The sequence below is a fragment of the Cibotium barometz genome, chromosome 29 (genome assembly GCF_041138505.1).
Source record: "Cibotium barometz isolate CiBa-2024 chromosome 29, ASM4113850v1, whole genome shotgun sequence".
NCBI lineage: Eukaryota > Viridiplantae > Streptophyta > Polypodiopsida > Cyatheales > Cibotiaceae > Cibotium > Cibotium barometz.
In genome coordinates this window covers 27,192,847-27,209,765 of record NC_141074.1, presented here as the reverse complement: position 1 = coordinate 27,209,765, position 16,919 = coordinate 27,192,847, and the positions used below count along the sequence as shown (strand labels likewise).

Here is a 16,919-nt window from a genome sequence, read left to right as displayed (position 1 = left end):
AGGAGATAGCAGTCATCATTTACTTGTCAAGGTCCCTTTGTTTTTGTGGTGTCTATGTTTAACGTCTTCACAAAATTCTACTTGAAGTTGAACTTTGATGCATTTTTTTTTGGGGCTTTTATTGGGTCTGTGAGAGCATTACACATGGGTCTTCAGAAGAAAAATGGCATGCATTTTTGCAAATACTTTTTTTTGGGGTGTGTTTTGCATTCGATGTCTTTACAGTTTTAAACCGTGTTGATGTTTTCCAAGCAACATTCATGCATTCTTTTCCGCCTTAACTTCCTGCCATAGGCTTGCATATGGATGCGGGATTAGGTTCATCACCATTGTAGTAGATAATTGTTGTGCAAAGTTCAATCCCCCTTGTTCAAGCGTGAAAATGCACTTCTGTGATGTATGTCTTTTGCAGGGGCTTGGGAAGTCTCAAGAAGAACAGGCTGCTGGAAAATATCCAAGGAGGGAAGAACAACCTTGGAGACCGCTACCCCTTCTTTGCAGACGATTTCATTTGCCAGATCCATATTCTGGGAAAGTAGGTGTATTTGACTCTGGGATCTTGTGTGATGTACAACGCCCAAGTGTCTTGTCTTCTGTAGCATATTTTGTGGCAAGAAGAAAGACTTGAATGAAGAGGATAAATTTGTGGTCTTTTCCTTGCATGAAAGAAGTTTCTTCCCAAGCAGAATTTTTACTTATTTTCTTTGGACTTGTCGGACTTGTGTCCACTAACATGTTGCTTTATGGTGAATAGCCTCCACCACTTCCAAAGCCAAGGAGTCGAACAGAGAGCTTTATTCTTCTTTCAAATCCACCACCAACCAGTATGAAACCTCCGATTGTTATAGAAAACCAGGGCATTTTGGAATCTGCATCACAGTCTGTTGGCCCAAGTCTTTCTGTAGAAGAGGACAATAGACCTTTTGGCATTGAGAATCTTGACCATGAAGGTCAAGTGAGGAACATTTTTGAGAAACCTGTTGATCTGTACAAGGTAAAAAAGCAATTTGATCAATGAATGGCACTTGTGATATTCAGGCTATAGATCTCAGGTTCTTTCTTACTATCTCCTTCTCTGTGCTTGAGCAGGCTATTTTTTCAGACGACTCTGATGAGGAAGATGCTGAATCTCACAAAGCAGCAACAATTGAAAATAAATCTGCAGAGGCTGCTCAAGCAGCATTGAATCGGCTGGAAGCAGGAGATTTTTTGGCATCCATTGGAAAGGAGTTGGGATTGAAGGTTCCTCCTTCAGAATTAAACCAGACAAGAAGAGGCAAGGAGACCCTCCATCATGTAGAGGCTACCAATGTCTTCGCTAGACCTTCTGGAGGGGCTCAAATTATCAGAGAGAAACCTCAAAAACCGCATCATCATGAACTTGCTCTGATCAATAATGTTGCTCCACAACCAGTTGAAGGTGTTTCCAAGGGAATGGACGGAATCTCTGAAGCAGCAGGGATCCCTTTTGATTATTCATGTGCTAAAGGTGATTCGAATGTGGAAGGACACTTCAAGGTCTCCTCAAAAAACAGTTTTGAGCAAAGCAAGCAGAAACCAACTGCAATTTCTATCCTTCATGACAAACATCAGGCTAATGATTCTAAAGACAGTGGTAACAAAGATCAACAGTTTCTGTTAAAAAGTCCGGTGAGTTCTGAAGAAAGCATGTCAGAAGATACCAGTGATGATTCTCAAAGGAACAGGCGAAGTGGGAAAAGGAGAAAGAAAGATAAGAAACATTCAAAAAGCCACAAGCGAAGGATTGGAAACGATCACAAAACAAAAAAGGTTTTTTCATATCCATCTGAATTTTCTTTCTAACCTTAACCTGTCTGAAATTAACTTTTAGAAACATCCTTTCTTACACACCATAGAGACATTCCTACTCAATTTTCAAGCAAGTGGGAGGAGGGACTGAAAAAATCTGCCTGTATTATTTGGGTTCATGTCAACTATCTTTAATGTCACAACAAGTTTCTTTTTGCTTGATTGTGGAACATTTTTTCTTTGGGTCCAAGGGGCAGCCCCATTTGAGTTAGATAACTCACTTTTGGTTGGGGAGGAGAGAGACCAGTATTCCATTTGGAATGAATTGCTCTTCCGAAGAGAAAAGTTCTCTCTTGGATGCTCTTCCAAAGAGAAAAGCTCTCTCCTGGATGCTCAATGCTCAGGACACGAAGAATAAAGTATTTTTTGAATGTCATGCCAGCCCTTGTGCGGACGAGGGGGGGGGGGGGTTGTGTGCTGTCGTAAGTGCTCATAATGGTTCTCTGACAAAACCGTATCCTCTTGCGGCCTGCTAGACTAGTGTGCTTGATGGTGGTGTTTTGCTCTGGAAGTCCGACAGTGGTTCCCCCTAAAATCGACGGCATGCCACTCTCGTGCACCATGATCCTTGGGATCTAGACCTGATGCACTGAAAGGGGCCGAGATCCCCCCTCCCCCCTGATGAGTGTTAGACATCGTCATCCCCTTGCTGCTGGCTTCCTTTGTGGTGTCCCATTTTAGCCTTTAGGGCTGACCATGTTAGCTAGAGGGGCTGATCACCCCTCACATCATATTCCCACTTTTTCCCTATTTTATGGAGTCATTAGGTTTTATTCCTACTCGTGAGGAGGTGGTCGGCTGCCCCTATTTGGGCATATATATAGCCGGCCTTCCCTCCCTCACATTTATTGCTTTGTGCCTCTTGCATGCCTTAGTGCCTCTGCATACTGGCTTGCTGCAGTCCCTCACATACGAGGTCATCTTCCCCTCTTGTGCGGGACTTGTACCAGCATGTGTTTCTTGTTTGGTGATATTGAGAGCAAGTATGTACCTGCGTTTCTCTCCATCTCTCTCTCTCTCTCTCTCTCTCTCCTATGTTCCCACTTTCCCATCTTCCGCTGTTCATTCCTTCATGGTATCAGAGCACCGGTGACTTGTAGCATTAGTTGCTCCCTCTTTCTTGTGTTTTTTTTTTCTCAGATCTGCTGTTGGTCAGTTTGCCCTCTTCCAGATGCTTCACTGTTGCAGTTTTGTGGTCGATCTTCATCAGCATCTGTCCATGGGACTCTTGTAGTGCTGCTGGCTTGCTCTATGCAGAGCAGCAGCAATGTATTTGCTGTGTTTTTTTCTCCTACAGGCTCGTTTGCTGATGTTGGTTGGTTGATCTGAGGCTTGGTGGTACCTTCTAGGATCTGCGTTTTCAGATTCTGCCTTATCTACTGCCCCTTTCACTTCTGCATTTTCAGATTTGCAGCCCTGTTTTGCTGTGTTTTCTGGACTGTTCTTGCTGGTAGCTCTACCTTCACCTGGGGTTCATCATTTGGACCTGAAGGTACCTTCTCTTTAGCGTTGTTTCCTCATCTGAGGTGTGGAAGCTGGTCGGCATGTATTTTCAGGTTTGTAGCCTCTTCTGTGTTTTCTTCTCCAGTGGACACATATCATTTTCAAAGGGGGTTTTGTGTGGATTGTGGCTTTGGTGACAGTGTGGTACCTGAGGAGGACACTGAATTTTTTGATTTCAGTCAGTGTTTTGCTGATTTTGGAGCATCTAAGCCTGCGTTTTGTTTCTAGCCTACACAGTTCCCCGGTTTCTTCATGTTCCTTGCCTTCTGTTGGCGGTGGAGTGCTGTTTTTTGTTGGACAGCAGTGTTTTGGCTGCGTTTTACTTCCCAAAAGAGTTTTCTACAATGAGAGAGGGCCCATCTCTAGCTACTTCACTTGAGGATCAATTTTAAGAGCTATTTTGTATCTGTGGAGACTTTCTTTTGCGACTGGAGTTTGCAGATTTTGGAGGAGAGAAGTTCTTTCTTGACGAGAGTAGTGATCTTTTCAGAGATCATGAGGAGAGTTTATTTTGTCCGAGCATATGTTCTTTGCAGTGTTTGCAGAGAAAGGAGGGTGTTTTGCCTGTGAGGTGTGATCCTTTCACAGGGATCATTTGTTTGTTGCTGATTCTTGGGATTTGATTCTATGGAAGAGTCTTCTACTCTCAGTGATGCTTTTAAGGACTTTGTTACCACTACAGTTTATATTCTTGCTTCCCTTCCTCATTGTGAGGAGTCTACCTCTGCCTCTCTTTGTGATACTTTTGAGGATGCCCCTCCCTCTACTAGTTCTGCATTTGGTTTGATGCGGCATGCAGGGTTGTTTTGGAGGATGTACTTTTGGACCCGATGAGATACTTTGGATCTGTGGTTGGTCAATGCTAGCCGTGCCTATGGCATAGTGGTATTTCTAGATTTTTTTGGATTTGGATCAGAATTAGGTTGGACTTATACCAGTCCGACGACGTCATTTTTCAGAGAGAGATGAGTCCTTTCATCTGGCGAGGCCCACCTTAGTGGAGTGTGCTTGTGTACAGCATTGGGTAACTCATGGTACGGAGTTTGAGCAGATGAACCCCAGTCTGAGCTACATGACTCTATCCAATGCCATTGGTGAATCAAACTCAACCTAGTAGTATTCACGCCCCAAGATTAATATCAGTGATCTTACCCGGCTTGCCGATAAGACTAGTCTGCAAAAGATGCTTGAGCTGTCCGCACACCGGGCAGCTATCCACAATCTTGCAAACCAGGGTGGAGGCCTCCAAGGAGGTGGGTGTTGATGTGAGGAGCTGGAGATCTGCTTCAGGAAAAGGAAAGGCAAGGGACGGCGGCCTTGGTCGGGGATGACAGAGCGGTTGCCATGGAGTCCTAGAGGTGAGATGACTAGAAGACACCAATGCTCACCGAAGAAAAAAATGCCCGAAATCTGAAAATTCATGATGAATTGGCTGAAGAGGATAAAGCTTGGGGGGGAAGGATCGGGACGACGGGAGCAGGCTGGCGAAGAACATGACGGAGGGCGGAATATGGGACAGGCAGACACCAAAGGGGAAGCACCAAGGCGGAAGAGGCGAGGAGGCGAGGAGGAGGAAGCAAAGGGGATAGGGGGCATCGATGAGTAAGGCTGATATACCAACCGTCTGGTGATTACTCTGCACATTGGCACAACCATGAGTAGTCATGCTCTTATATCATGCGTGAGACGAGAGTTCAGGTGTCGGTACACTGTGATCTTTGGTATCACGTGTTGTAGTCTTGAGCCCAAATCCCCATAGTTATTGAAGGTCTTCTCAGATCACTCCACCTTCGCTCCGAAGGGGGGTTTGTTGGGAATTTCGGAGTCTTGTGTGTGAACATCCTCTTAGAAGGCCAAGTGTGCTATAGTGTGTGAACCCACTCTTATAGTGGTTCAATAAATATCTAGATATGTATACGTGCGTGACATCACTGCTTACGTCATGCAAGAGGACCTTCAAAGGTTAAAAAAGGCATTGTGCTTGGTGTATCAATCATATCAATCAATCTCACATTGAGTCGTGCAATATACTCTCTCTCTACACTTTACTCTTTACTCTCTCTCTAGAATCTCCACGTTGGACTGTTACCCGCCGTAGCCTAGCTCTTGCACATGCCTTGTCTTACATGTTCCATGTGTCGTCTTTGTTCCTCTTGCATGGCAACGCGAGGTGTTGCCTGCATCCCAAGCTCAAACTCCCGCATGTGCAATTCATGCCACGGGCGTGCTACGTTAACATCTCAACAAAGTTAGTCGAGGTAGGGATCTGGGAAGGGATTTGGGTGGTAACTGGTGAGAGGAGGCGAGAAGGAATGGGGAAAGAAGAATCTAGAAGTGGTAGTTGCTTCTCTAGGGCCAAGATCATGGCATGGCTTTTTGCTCATGCGATTGATCTCCCTGTTGCTTCATGAGAAGCATACAATCCTAGAACATTGTTTCCCACGGAGAGCATTGCTCCCTGAAGCCGCCGTCGTAGAAATAGTCTCTTCGTGGATTTGGTGTGCTCTCTCATCATAGTGGCAGTGGTCAAGTTTTTTTCTAACTGCAAATAAACCATCCAGTGTGTGTGTGGGAGACGTTTCTTGTCGCTTCCGGAGGGTGAAAACCAACCACTTCATGGACACCTTGTTGTTCTTCTTCAGAATGGGAAAAAGTCCGAAACTCCAAACCGACAACTTTGGGCATCGTTTGCCCATGTGTTTCAATGTTTGTTTCATAATCCTGAGATATACCCAATCACCTTCCAAGAATTTCACATCCCTCTTGTCCTTGTTGGCTTGTCGAGAATAGGCCTCCTTTGCTTTGGCCAACCTTAGTGAATATTGTTGGGTATGGGGGAGAAGCCTACACACAGACACACACACACAGCTGCAAGAGAGAGAAAACGAGTGAAGCTCAAGAGTGCTGGAAAAGATGTACTCAATAATGATATGAAAATGAAAGTACAAGTGAGTACTAAAAGGCCTAGGGCAAAGTGCCCAACACACATAAGTGTGTTCACACGGGGAAAAAACCTGTGTCCAGTCACAGGGAAAAAGTGCCCGTAAGTAAGCTGTGTTCACACCTGAACTAGCCGGAAGTAGTCATGACCAACAAACCCCCCTCAAGTGAATGGTGTAAACGGGGACAGGGTGTAGCAGACTACCCTGGAAGAGGCTGTAAGCTTAAAGCTTCGCGGAAAGCTTCAAACTTTTCCCTCGAAAGAGGCTTTGTAAACCCATCTGCTATATTGGCATGTGTAGACACATAAGCCAAGTCAATCTCTCCTGCATGGAGCCTTTCCCTAACATAGTGATAGTGAACCTCAATATGCTTTGTGCGGGCATGAAATACTGGGTTTCGTGCAACTGCCAAAGCACTCTGACTGTCAGTGTAAATGGTGGTAGGGGTCTGCTGTCCAACACCAAGATCGGCTAGAAGGCGTCGTAGCCAAACACATTCCACAGTAGCTATAAAGGCTGCTCTGTATTCAGCTTCACAACTAGAAGTGGCCACTGTAGGCTGCTTCTTACTGAGCCATGAGATGCATGAGTCACCAAGAAGAAAACAGTTACCACTGGTTGACACTCGCGTGCCATAGCAACCTGCCCAATCACTGTCTGTAAATGCAAGCAAGCATAGTGTAGAAGAACTGCCATAAAACAAGGCAAAGTTTGCAGTGCCTCTGAGATAGCGCAAGACACACTTACACGCTTGCCAATGCATAGTGCTCGGACAATGCACGAATCTGCTTAACTGGGAATCAGCATACTGTATGTCCAAACGAGTAGAGCATAAGTAGATAAGGCATCCCACAGCTTGCTGATAGGTGGCAACATCAAAAGGCTCACCAGCATGCTCAAGTGACAGTTTTAGACCTGGTTCCATAGGAGTAGAAACAGGTTTACAATCTGTCATGTGAAAACGCTCAAGGAGCTGGTCAACATATGTGCACTGAGATAACATGATACCACCCTCAAAAGGTATAAATTGTATGCCCAAATAGTAATGTAAATGCCCCATGTCTGTGACATCAAATGCATGCTGCAAATCAGCTTTAAAAGCTGAAATATCACCCTCTTCAGGGCCAGTGACGAGCATGTCATCCACATAAAGAATAAGGATGAGAACATTGTTCCCAATGTGGCGTACATAAAGTGTACTCTCAGCTGAACTATTCTGAAACCCTTTGGCAGTCAAGTATGTATGAATTTTGTGATACCAAGCACGAGGAGCCTGTTTAAGACCATACAATGCTTTATGTAAACGGCATACTTTATTTTCTGCACCTTTTTGAACAAAGCCAGGAGGCTGAGACACATAAACTTCCTCCTGCAAATCGCCATTCAAAAAAGCAATTTTAACATCCAACTAATGTACATGCCACTGCTTGTGGGCAGTCAATGCAATAACAGTATGTATGGTAGTCATACGTGAAGTGGGAGCAAAGGTCTCCTCATAGTCAATGCTCTCACGTTGGGCATACCCTTTGGCGACCAAGCGAGCCTTATGGCGATCAACTGAACCATCAGGCTTACGCTTAAGTTTGAAAACCCATTTTGTGCCAATAGCACGCTTGCCCGGGGGCAAGTCACATAACTCCCAAGTACCGTTTTTGTCAATGGTGTCTAACTCCGAACGCATGGCTGCCACCCAATGGTCATCCTCCAATGTATCAACATGAGAAATGGGTTCCTCATTACAAGCGGTGGCAACAAGAGCTGTATCCACATAATGTGAAGATGCATGGCGAGAAGCAACACGTGTACGACCTGGCATAAATGTAGACTATTTGCTATCACGCAAAGTGTCAACCAGCCATCTAGGAACAATTTTTGACTTCCTAGTATCTGCAACTTCCTCTGCCAATGCATCACCCAAGGTATCTTGATGAATTTGAGGCATTTCAGGATCAATTTGGGGCAAGTTCAGCTGCTGATTTTGCTGGTTTTCAGCGGGCATAGGTAGCTGTAAATGAGCTGAAACTGGCTCTACATTGTCCACATTTGAATTGAATTAAGGCAACAAAGTATCAAAGACATCTTCCGGCCCAATAGACGGCTGGTTGGTACATGAGACAAGTGGTTGAGATGCATATTCGTCAAAGATAACATCTCTTGACACAATGATCTTGCCTGTATTAGGCACATCGAGTCTGTATCCTTTACTCTAAGTACTATAACCAATGAAAATGCATTTGATTGCCTTTGCATCAAGCTTGTGTCTTTGTTGTGTGGGCACATGCATATATGCCAAACACCCAAAGACACTCATATGAGTCACCACTGGAATCCTGCCATTCCATGCTTCATAGGTAGTCTTCGATTTCAAGGCTTTAATGGGGCAACGTTTAAGCACATAATTGGCGCACACAACCGCCTCAAGCCAAAACTTACTGGGCAGATCCTTGCTTTTGAGCATGCAACGTGCCATCTCCATGAGTGTACGATTATGTCTCTCTGATGAAGTACAAGTGTCCTCCAAAAGATGGAGCCCTCATGGGGCCACAAAGATCACTATGAACAAGCTGTAATGGTCGGACAGCCCTCATAGCCCCATCTTTAGGAAAGGAATTCCTGTGCATCTTTCCAAGGATGCATCCCTCACATACATGCTTGAAGGGAACGTGCATAGGAGGAAGCTCATGCACCATACCTTGCTTCTGCAAGCGTACAAGAGATGGGAAGTTCAAGTGACCAAACCGAGCATGCCATAACTCAGTGTCACTCATCACACGGGATGTGGAGGCAATCATAGCATCATGAGAATAAGTACTCCTGTCATACATATCAAGCTTATACAAGCCACTGCATAATGTCCCAGAAAGCATAAGAGAAGCTGAATCTCTGCTGTCATACACTAAGCAACAATGATCAGAAAACTGAACCTTAAACCCAGATAATGCAAGGGCTGAAACAGAAATGAGATTCTTCTTAATGCCTGGTACATATAAAGTGTCACAAAGAGTAAAGCTATCCCCATCACATGCTGTTAGCTCCACATTGCCAATGCCTTTAATGGAGTAAGAGGCATCATTGGCACACATAACTATGCCACCTGGAGGTGAATCTTGCAAATTGGCAACGAGATCTCTGCAAGAAGTGATGTGCTTAGAAGCACCACTGTCGAAGTACCAATCTCCAGTTGAGATAGACATACAAAAAGCAGGCACACTGCATGTAACCACCCACTAATGCATATCCCTCATGAGCAAAGTTTGCCTCTTCTTTAGTGTCCACAGTAGCAGCCAAACCTTGCTGCTTCTTTTTCTTTTCACTCTCAATGCCCTTCCTACATTCCTCAATAAGATGGCCAGGTTTTCTACAATAGTTGCATCTCTTCTTTTTCTTGTTGTCACCCTCTTTAGACGAGGTAGAATTTGAATGGGCATGTGGTTTGCCCTTAGGTTTACCACTAGATGAAGCCCCAGATTTACCTTTGTTTCGATCAAAGGCACCAAATGCTTGATCAGCAGAAAGCATAGTGGTCCTATTAGAACGAGACTGCTCCTCCTGCAGTAAGAGAGTCACCAACTCATCAAAGGTGTACAAGTTTGGATTACCCTTCATGAGTAGACGAAGAGTAGTAGCAAAACCCTGATAGGATTCTGGCAAACCTTGAAGCACTGTAGATACAAGTGAACCATCTGGAATGACCTCATCAATATTGATAAGCTGCTCTTGCAAATCCTTGATGCGGGTAAGGAACTTATCCATTGAGTCACCCTCATCCATATGCTCAGACTCAATCTTCTTGCGAAGATAGGCAACACGGGCCTCATTGCGAACCTGATACAAAGAAGCAAGTACATCCCATGCACCCTTAGAAGAGGTGCATGAACGAATGTGCGGTATAACCTGCCTTCTGCATGAGAGGGCAATCAAAGCATGTGCCCGAGCATCCTTGGCATCCCATCTGAGCTGTTTTGGAGTGGGTGGCAAAGGTGCAGAAGATGTAGCACCACCTGAAGATACATCATCACCTGCATCCATGGTTCCTGAAGTACTTGCTGCTTGTGCAGGAGCAATGGGCCTGACATTAGCCCCTGATACATAAACCCACAAATTCTTTGCAACAAGTACATGTTTCATCATGTATGCCCACATAGGATAGTTGGTGCCATCCAACTTATCCTCAACGGAAAGCATACCAAATAAATCACCAGTATTCCCAGACATGGTGGTCACAAGTGTGTTCAAACAAGTAGTAATGCTACAATAATGCTGTAACTCCCAAAAAATTTGGGGGAAATGCTCCAATGCCAACCAAATGTGCCTGCAATACCCAAAATTGCCTGCAAATAGTGCCAATTCCTGCAAAATCGAGTCAATTTCTGTAAAATCCCCAAATTTCTAGTGCAATTACGCACCAAATCTGCTGAAATCAATGCCAATGTGTGCCAATGTTGCAATTGCAAGCTCAATGGTGAAAAGCCCCAAATTTCAACGGACAAAATGTGCAATTTCAGGTCAAAATATGCCAAATCCCACAAACCTGTAAATCTGTAAATTTGTGGGGGCTGAAATTTTCGAAAAATTTCAAATGCCCCAAATTTTGTAGTGTGCAGGTGGGTGGAGATTTGTACACCCACCAGGTACAGTTGGGCAGTAAGAGCAGGTACAATTGGGTACAGGGTGGCGCTCAGCTTAGCCAATGTGCGCGCGAGCTATATGGCTGAATCGCAATAGGAGGGGCGCGAGTTGTATCAGCATGCTCAGATCTGCAATCAGTAACAATAGCGCTAAAGCGCTCAGCTCAGCAGAGGTGGCAGTGTAAGCACTGCAGTAAGTAGCAGCGCGGCAGCAGGTCAAAACAGCACAGGCGAACTGGGCGGCGGCGGAGGCGCAAGCGGCGCAGGTACAGTCGGCACAAGCGGTGCAGCGAACTGGGAGGCACGAAGTGCAGTCAGCGGGAGGCGACAAAACAAGTCGGCGCATAGATCTGAGGTACCGCGGACTAGGGCGGCGCTGGGCAGTGTCGTACGATGCAGGGCGGCACAGGGGTGACAGCGGATCTGAGGGCAGCGGATATGAGGGTGGATGCAGAGGGCAGTAGGGGAAACCCTAACCCTAATGCTCAAAAACCCTAATGCAGGCTGCAGGGAGAAACCCTAACCCTAGCAACAACCTGGCTCTGATACCAATGTTGGGTATGGGGGAGAAGCCTACACACAGACACACACACACATAGCTGCAAGAGAGAAAACGAGTGAAGCTCAAGAGTGCTAGAAAAGATGTACTCAATAATGATATGAAAATGAAAGTACAAGTGAGTACTAAAAGGCCTAGGGCAAAGTGCCCAACACACATAAGTGTGTTCACACGGGGAAAAAACTTGTGTCCAGTCACAGGAAAAAGTGCCCGTGAGTAAGCTGTGTTCACACCTGAACTAGCCGGGACTAGTCATGACCAACAGATATTAATAAAACCTTTTTTCAAAAACTATCTTTCTCTCTCTATTTCATTTTCATTATGCTTTTTTTAAACTTTATATGCCCTATGCATCACCAAGCACAGTACTTGTGTGTCATGGGCCGTTTCGGCTCTCTCGAAGACATCAAGTGTACTTCATAACTTGTGGGTATAGAAGCCGCTTCCTTCAGGTAGTATCCTGTTTAAGTTTTCAAGCAAATGCCCTCTTGCATTCTATGAACTTTTGTAAATTGCTTTTATTTTGTGTTGTGTGCAATGCCTCTGTTACCAGGCCTCATCTATTAATCTACCGGCAAAATCATTATTGCTTTCATTACTTTGAAATGTCTTTTGGGAGGATTCATATGATTGCCAACTGAGATTTGAAAATGCTGTAGTATCCTGTTTCATTTTTTGAGCTCTCTATATTTTTCCATTTGTAGTTGTCTATGATACAATGCATGGAGACTTAATCTACAGTGAAAATCCAGACTCATGCACTTGCACATCACAAACGTAGATTCTGGGTGGGCGATGTCCCTTGATCCCTTCTTTTCTATGCACAGACATGCACTTAATTGATTATTTTATTAAAATTTGTAACATGTGGAGGTCATCTCTGTATCCTCCTTTTTAATTTACAAACATGACCATGTTATCATAAGGGCTTGTTGTTTCAGCTTTTGCCAATGTTCTGAGTCCTGACTCTGAAGGGTGTGCTTGAGTTTTCAGAGGAACGAAGACAATGAGCACCACTCACACAAACGTCATCGCCACAAGAGCAGAAAGTAACAACTTGATGACAGCAAGTGAAAAGTTTGTCTGCATAATTTCTCACCATGATTACATCATTATGCCAATCCCTCTCTCTTTGATCGTCTGTAAAGGGGAAGCTGGAGCTTGCCAAGCAGTGTAGTCTGCACCGTATCTGGATCTTTTTACAAGCAGAAGCCCATGTATAAAAATCGTTGTTATAGTGGTGTTTCCAAGTCAGGAGATTAAAGTTTTTTGGGGAGCATGTCCATCCCTCTGAAATATAGGCATTGCACTATTTCATGTGTACGGTGTGTGGCTCCAAATGCCAAAGTAGTCAATGCACAAGTCTCAAGCCTAACACCTGTGTTAGCATTCAAGAAAGTTGGAAAAAAGTTTACCTATGTATTCATCATTGACCAGCTTGATTTTGTATTATATTGATAGAACAGCAATATCACAGTATGCCAGTGAATTCGAAAGAGGAGTGATTATGTGCTTCCCTGCACAGTCCCAGCACTAACCACTGCCCTTGTCCCTATTCACTCAATATCTTTTTTATTCCGCGATGTTTTTGCGTCTAGTCGTTACTGTCTCTCCCTCTGTCTAACTTCCTCCGGCCATGGGTGCAAGGAGCTCAGCAACTCTCACACTTCCTTGCCATTTGGCATAGCTCCAAGCTGGATGAGAACTTCTGCCCAAGGTATTATCTATCCCTACAATTCATATTTTCTTTTGTGGTCTTCTTTATAGGTAATACTTCGTGTAATTATTTATTTAATTGAAGGTGATTCAGACCCTTTGCATGTATTAAAAAATTGGAAGGTGATTTAGAGCCTATGCAAGAAAGATAAGTTTCTTGCATTGTGTAGTATTAATTGATGAAGTTTTACATGCGAAGCTTCTTCTCCATAGCTGTGATCGGCGGTTGCCTTTTGAAGTAAGGAAAGTTGTTGAAAGGGCTGGTAATCTTGAGATCTCATAATATTAAAGCTCAGAGGAGACAAGGTTATGGTCTCTATTGCATGCTCGATTATCTTTGATAGAGTTTGCCATTATGTTAAAATTAAAATTGATTTATGTGGCATCAATATATGCTCACAACTAAAGTGCTGCATACAAATATTCCATTACATCTTTTTTGCTTGAAAAAACAGTAAGTGTGCTTAGTCATAAATTGAAATCTTGCTTATATTATTCCGTTAAGATGTGAAGTATGCAAATGTACACTGCATTACAAGGTATAATAAGGAATTATATGAACATCACATCCTCTTGCAAAGTCCACCTCTTGTGTCCAAATAGTTTTCCCATTCACTTTTGTTGTGACATGTAGCCAATTGCAACTTGCCTAATCAACATCATTTCTTCCTCCATTAATCACTTCAATCCCCTCTTTCTCCTTCCCTATTTCTTGTTGAAACTCATCCCTTTCTCCTCTCGTTCTCCTTTGTTTGGCTTTAAAATCTCCATTATTGTTCAAACATAAAACCAAGGAGGACCCTCTCTCTCTCTCTCTCTCTCTCTCTCTCTCTCTCTCAAAATAGACTATATGAGATAGTGACAGAGGAGAACTACTTTGTTAGTTGTTCCACATGTACTTGAGTGCGAAGATAGACTATGTGCATGACATAGGAGATAGAGATAGAGGAGAGCTACTTGTTTAGATGCATAGTTTATTATGAAGTCCAAGGTAGGATCCATTTCCTTTTTAGTGATAAGCATGTTTCACTTTCATTGGTGATGTATGTATGCATGTATGTATGTGTGTTTGTGTGTGTGTAAATCTAGCTTAAATATGCCCTTCTAATTCTTTGATTTTTAAAGGTTAATGTCTTTAAATTTTTGGTTACTTAAATCTTAATTATTTTCTCTTCAGTTCCCATAATTACCTTTAAAAGATTGCATCTTAAAATCACCTCTCTAGCTCTAGATATTATTTATGGCACAAACTATGCTTGTATGAGAAACTCCACTTTTTTCCAATGCCTCACAAATTGTTGTGTGCTAGGGTTCCTTCGTGTTTATCTCACTTACCTTCCCAAGAAATTTGAAAATATCTGTGAATTCTACGTAGCCTTGCTTAAAAGTGTTAAACTAGAATCTCCAAGAGAGGATGTAAAACCAAACATCCTTAATGCCTCTCAAAGTGATGGGTGAAATGTCTCTTGTTCATTGCCATCACCACGTCCATCCCAACCTCCATTGTGCGTATAATGCATCTATTTTTTTTGTACCGCATATATTGAAAAACCTTTGGTCATCATGACACATTGCAATGTCTCCATGCACCTACAATTAACTCAAAACCTCCATCTCTCGTGCCGCTCCAAACAAACACAATCCAAAGGGTAGAAACTGCTCGAGAGAGCAGTCAAATAAACACTTCAGTGTTTCTATTGTTGTGGTCCACGCAAAGTGACAGAATGCATAGTTTGTAATACTTTCATGTCCATAGTCATTGACACCTTGTAACCCATATGAACGATGTTGCATCGATCACATGTTCCAAGATTGTCCAAGGCGAGTTGCTTCATTTTGCAACGTGTCACGTAGAATACAACTCTTAACATCTTAAGTGTGCAAAATGAAAAATTATCCACGGTACCCTTGAATGTGCTTACACTTTGCAAGCCAAGGTACGAGAAACAATAAAAAAGAATGTAAAAGAAAACACTTCGAAGTGGATAGAAGAGCATGTTTTAAAACAGAAACCAAAAGGTGAAACAAAACCTTCTAAACTTAAGAAAAACAAGGGGCAACAAACTGTCGACACCAAAGTTGAAATAAAGGACAAGGAAAAGGAGCATGCGAAGGACCTAAGCCCAAAAGAGCCAAAATCTACACATGATGATGTAGAAGCATCAACCTCAAAGGCTACCACTCACACCACCTCAAAGGCTACCTCTCAGACAGAGAACAGAAAAGCAAAAAAGAAAAATCATTCTTGTTGCATGGACAGACCTGATGATCCAAGGAAAGTCAAAAAATGATACAAGTTCTAGTATGTCACTTAGTGAGCATGAAACAAGTTTTGATTCGTCACTCAGTGCACCTCACAGACTAATCAAGAAACTAGAACCCACCCAACCACACCAACTCGAAAATCATGATCACATGACATATTTGGAACGCAAAGAGCGAGCTCAAGAGAGCATGCTTAGCATTGTTGAGTATCATACAGGATCATTTGTTGTGATTGAACCTCATAAGGTCAAAACTAAAAAAGCAACCACAACATACAAAAATCGGAGGAGTATTGCTTCGTCTTTTAAGAGGAAGACGTACTCTCTATAGAAGAGTCATTAGTAGTAGATTGCATGAATGATGCGGTTGAAAAATCACGTGAGGAATTTTATGAATCCCTTACAAAATTTAAGCTCTCTCTCAAATTCTCATTTGGAGGAGTCTTCTCTCGTGGTGAAGCCAGCATAGCGTCAACACTTTCACCTTTAATGGCTAAACATGAGTTGTACCGAGACATTAAGAGCTATATAAAATAGGACTATAAGGATTCATAAGTTTTTAAATAGAACTCACTTAAAGTTGTCAAAGGATCGAGTGTGCCATTATACACGTTAGGCACTCTTGAAAAAGCTTAGAGCCAAAAAGAGGATGAAAGTGAGTGGGAATATGAAACCGAAACGGGATCTGAAGATGAAACAAAAATTGAAACATCCATGGTTCCACTTGAAGATTCTATCATGGTATGGTTAGATTTCTTTGGGCAATGTGTTAAGCACAGACGCTCGTTGATTAGCCCTCGAGGTTTCTTTAACTATGCTACTCAAACAATCGGTGGCAATGTGAAATTTAGATTCCATGTTATCCCAGATTCCCTTGAGTATGATGTCATCCTTGGTGGAATTTGGGTACGTGACTCCTTGTATTCAATTAATGAACCCATGGAAATAGTCACCTTGAAAACTCCTACAAGAATTGTGCAATTGCTATTCGGGAGGGAGAGACCTTGGAGGAGATGAAACTTTCAACATATCTTACTTAGAATATCCTAAGAATTATGGTTGGATTAGAACTTTCCAATAAAATCACCACCATCCAAGCACAGATTTATCCACAACGAGAGCACAATCTCATGACCCTCGAGTTATGGGATTTGTTAGGTCAACTAACACTCACAGCTCATCCTGATAGAATTCCATTCACACAAGACTTGAACATGTCATGTTGGGGTACTTTGAACATACAATGTATATTGAAACTAACCCACTTACTTGCAAGTTTTTTGCGGTTGAGTATGTGTTGGAAGTAGATTTGAGTATGTGTTGGAAGTAGATTTGATCTTGGAACATAAATGGTCTATTGCTACCCAATCACCATTATGCTTTGCTAGCGATAGGGTCATCATGAGTATGTGTTGGAAGTAGATTTGATCTTGGAACATAAATGGTCTATTGCTACTCAATCACCATTATACTTTGC

The 16,919-nt window shown here is 43.0% G+C and overlaps 1 protein-coding gene across 6 annotated transcripts in view; it reads left to right on the top strand.

Moving 5' to 3' along the window:
* Positions 1-13,046, top strand: part of TGH (SWAP (Suppressor-of-White-APricot)/surp domain-containing protein) — a 47,584-nt gene extending 34,538 nt beyond the window's left edge. For 4 of the 6 annotated variants that reach the window (XM_086823026.1, XM_086823028.1, XM_086823027.1 and 1 more), the window contains 4 exons: positions 413-535; positions 755-994; positions 1,090-1,791; positions 12,456-13,046. In XM_086823026.1, coding sequence (XP_086679152.1) covers positions 413-535; positions 755-994; positions 1,090-1,791; positions 12,456-12,515 — 1,125 coding nt within the window. In that variant the 3' untranslated portion in view covers positions 12,516-13,046. Of the gene's footprint in view, positions 1-412; positions 536-754; positions 995-1,089; positions 1,792-12,403 lie in introns of all 6 variants that reach the window. The other 2 variants (XM_086823031.1, XM_086823030.1) reach the window with 1 other exon arrangement.
* Positions 13,047-16,919: the final 3,873 nt, after the last annotated feature.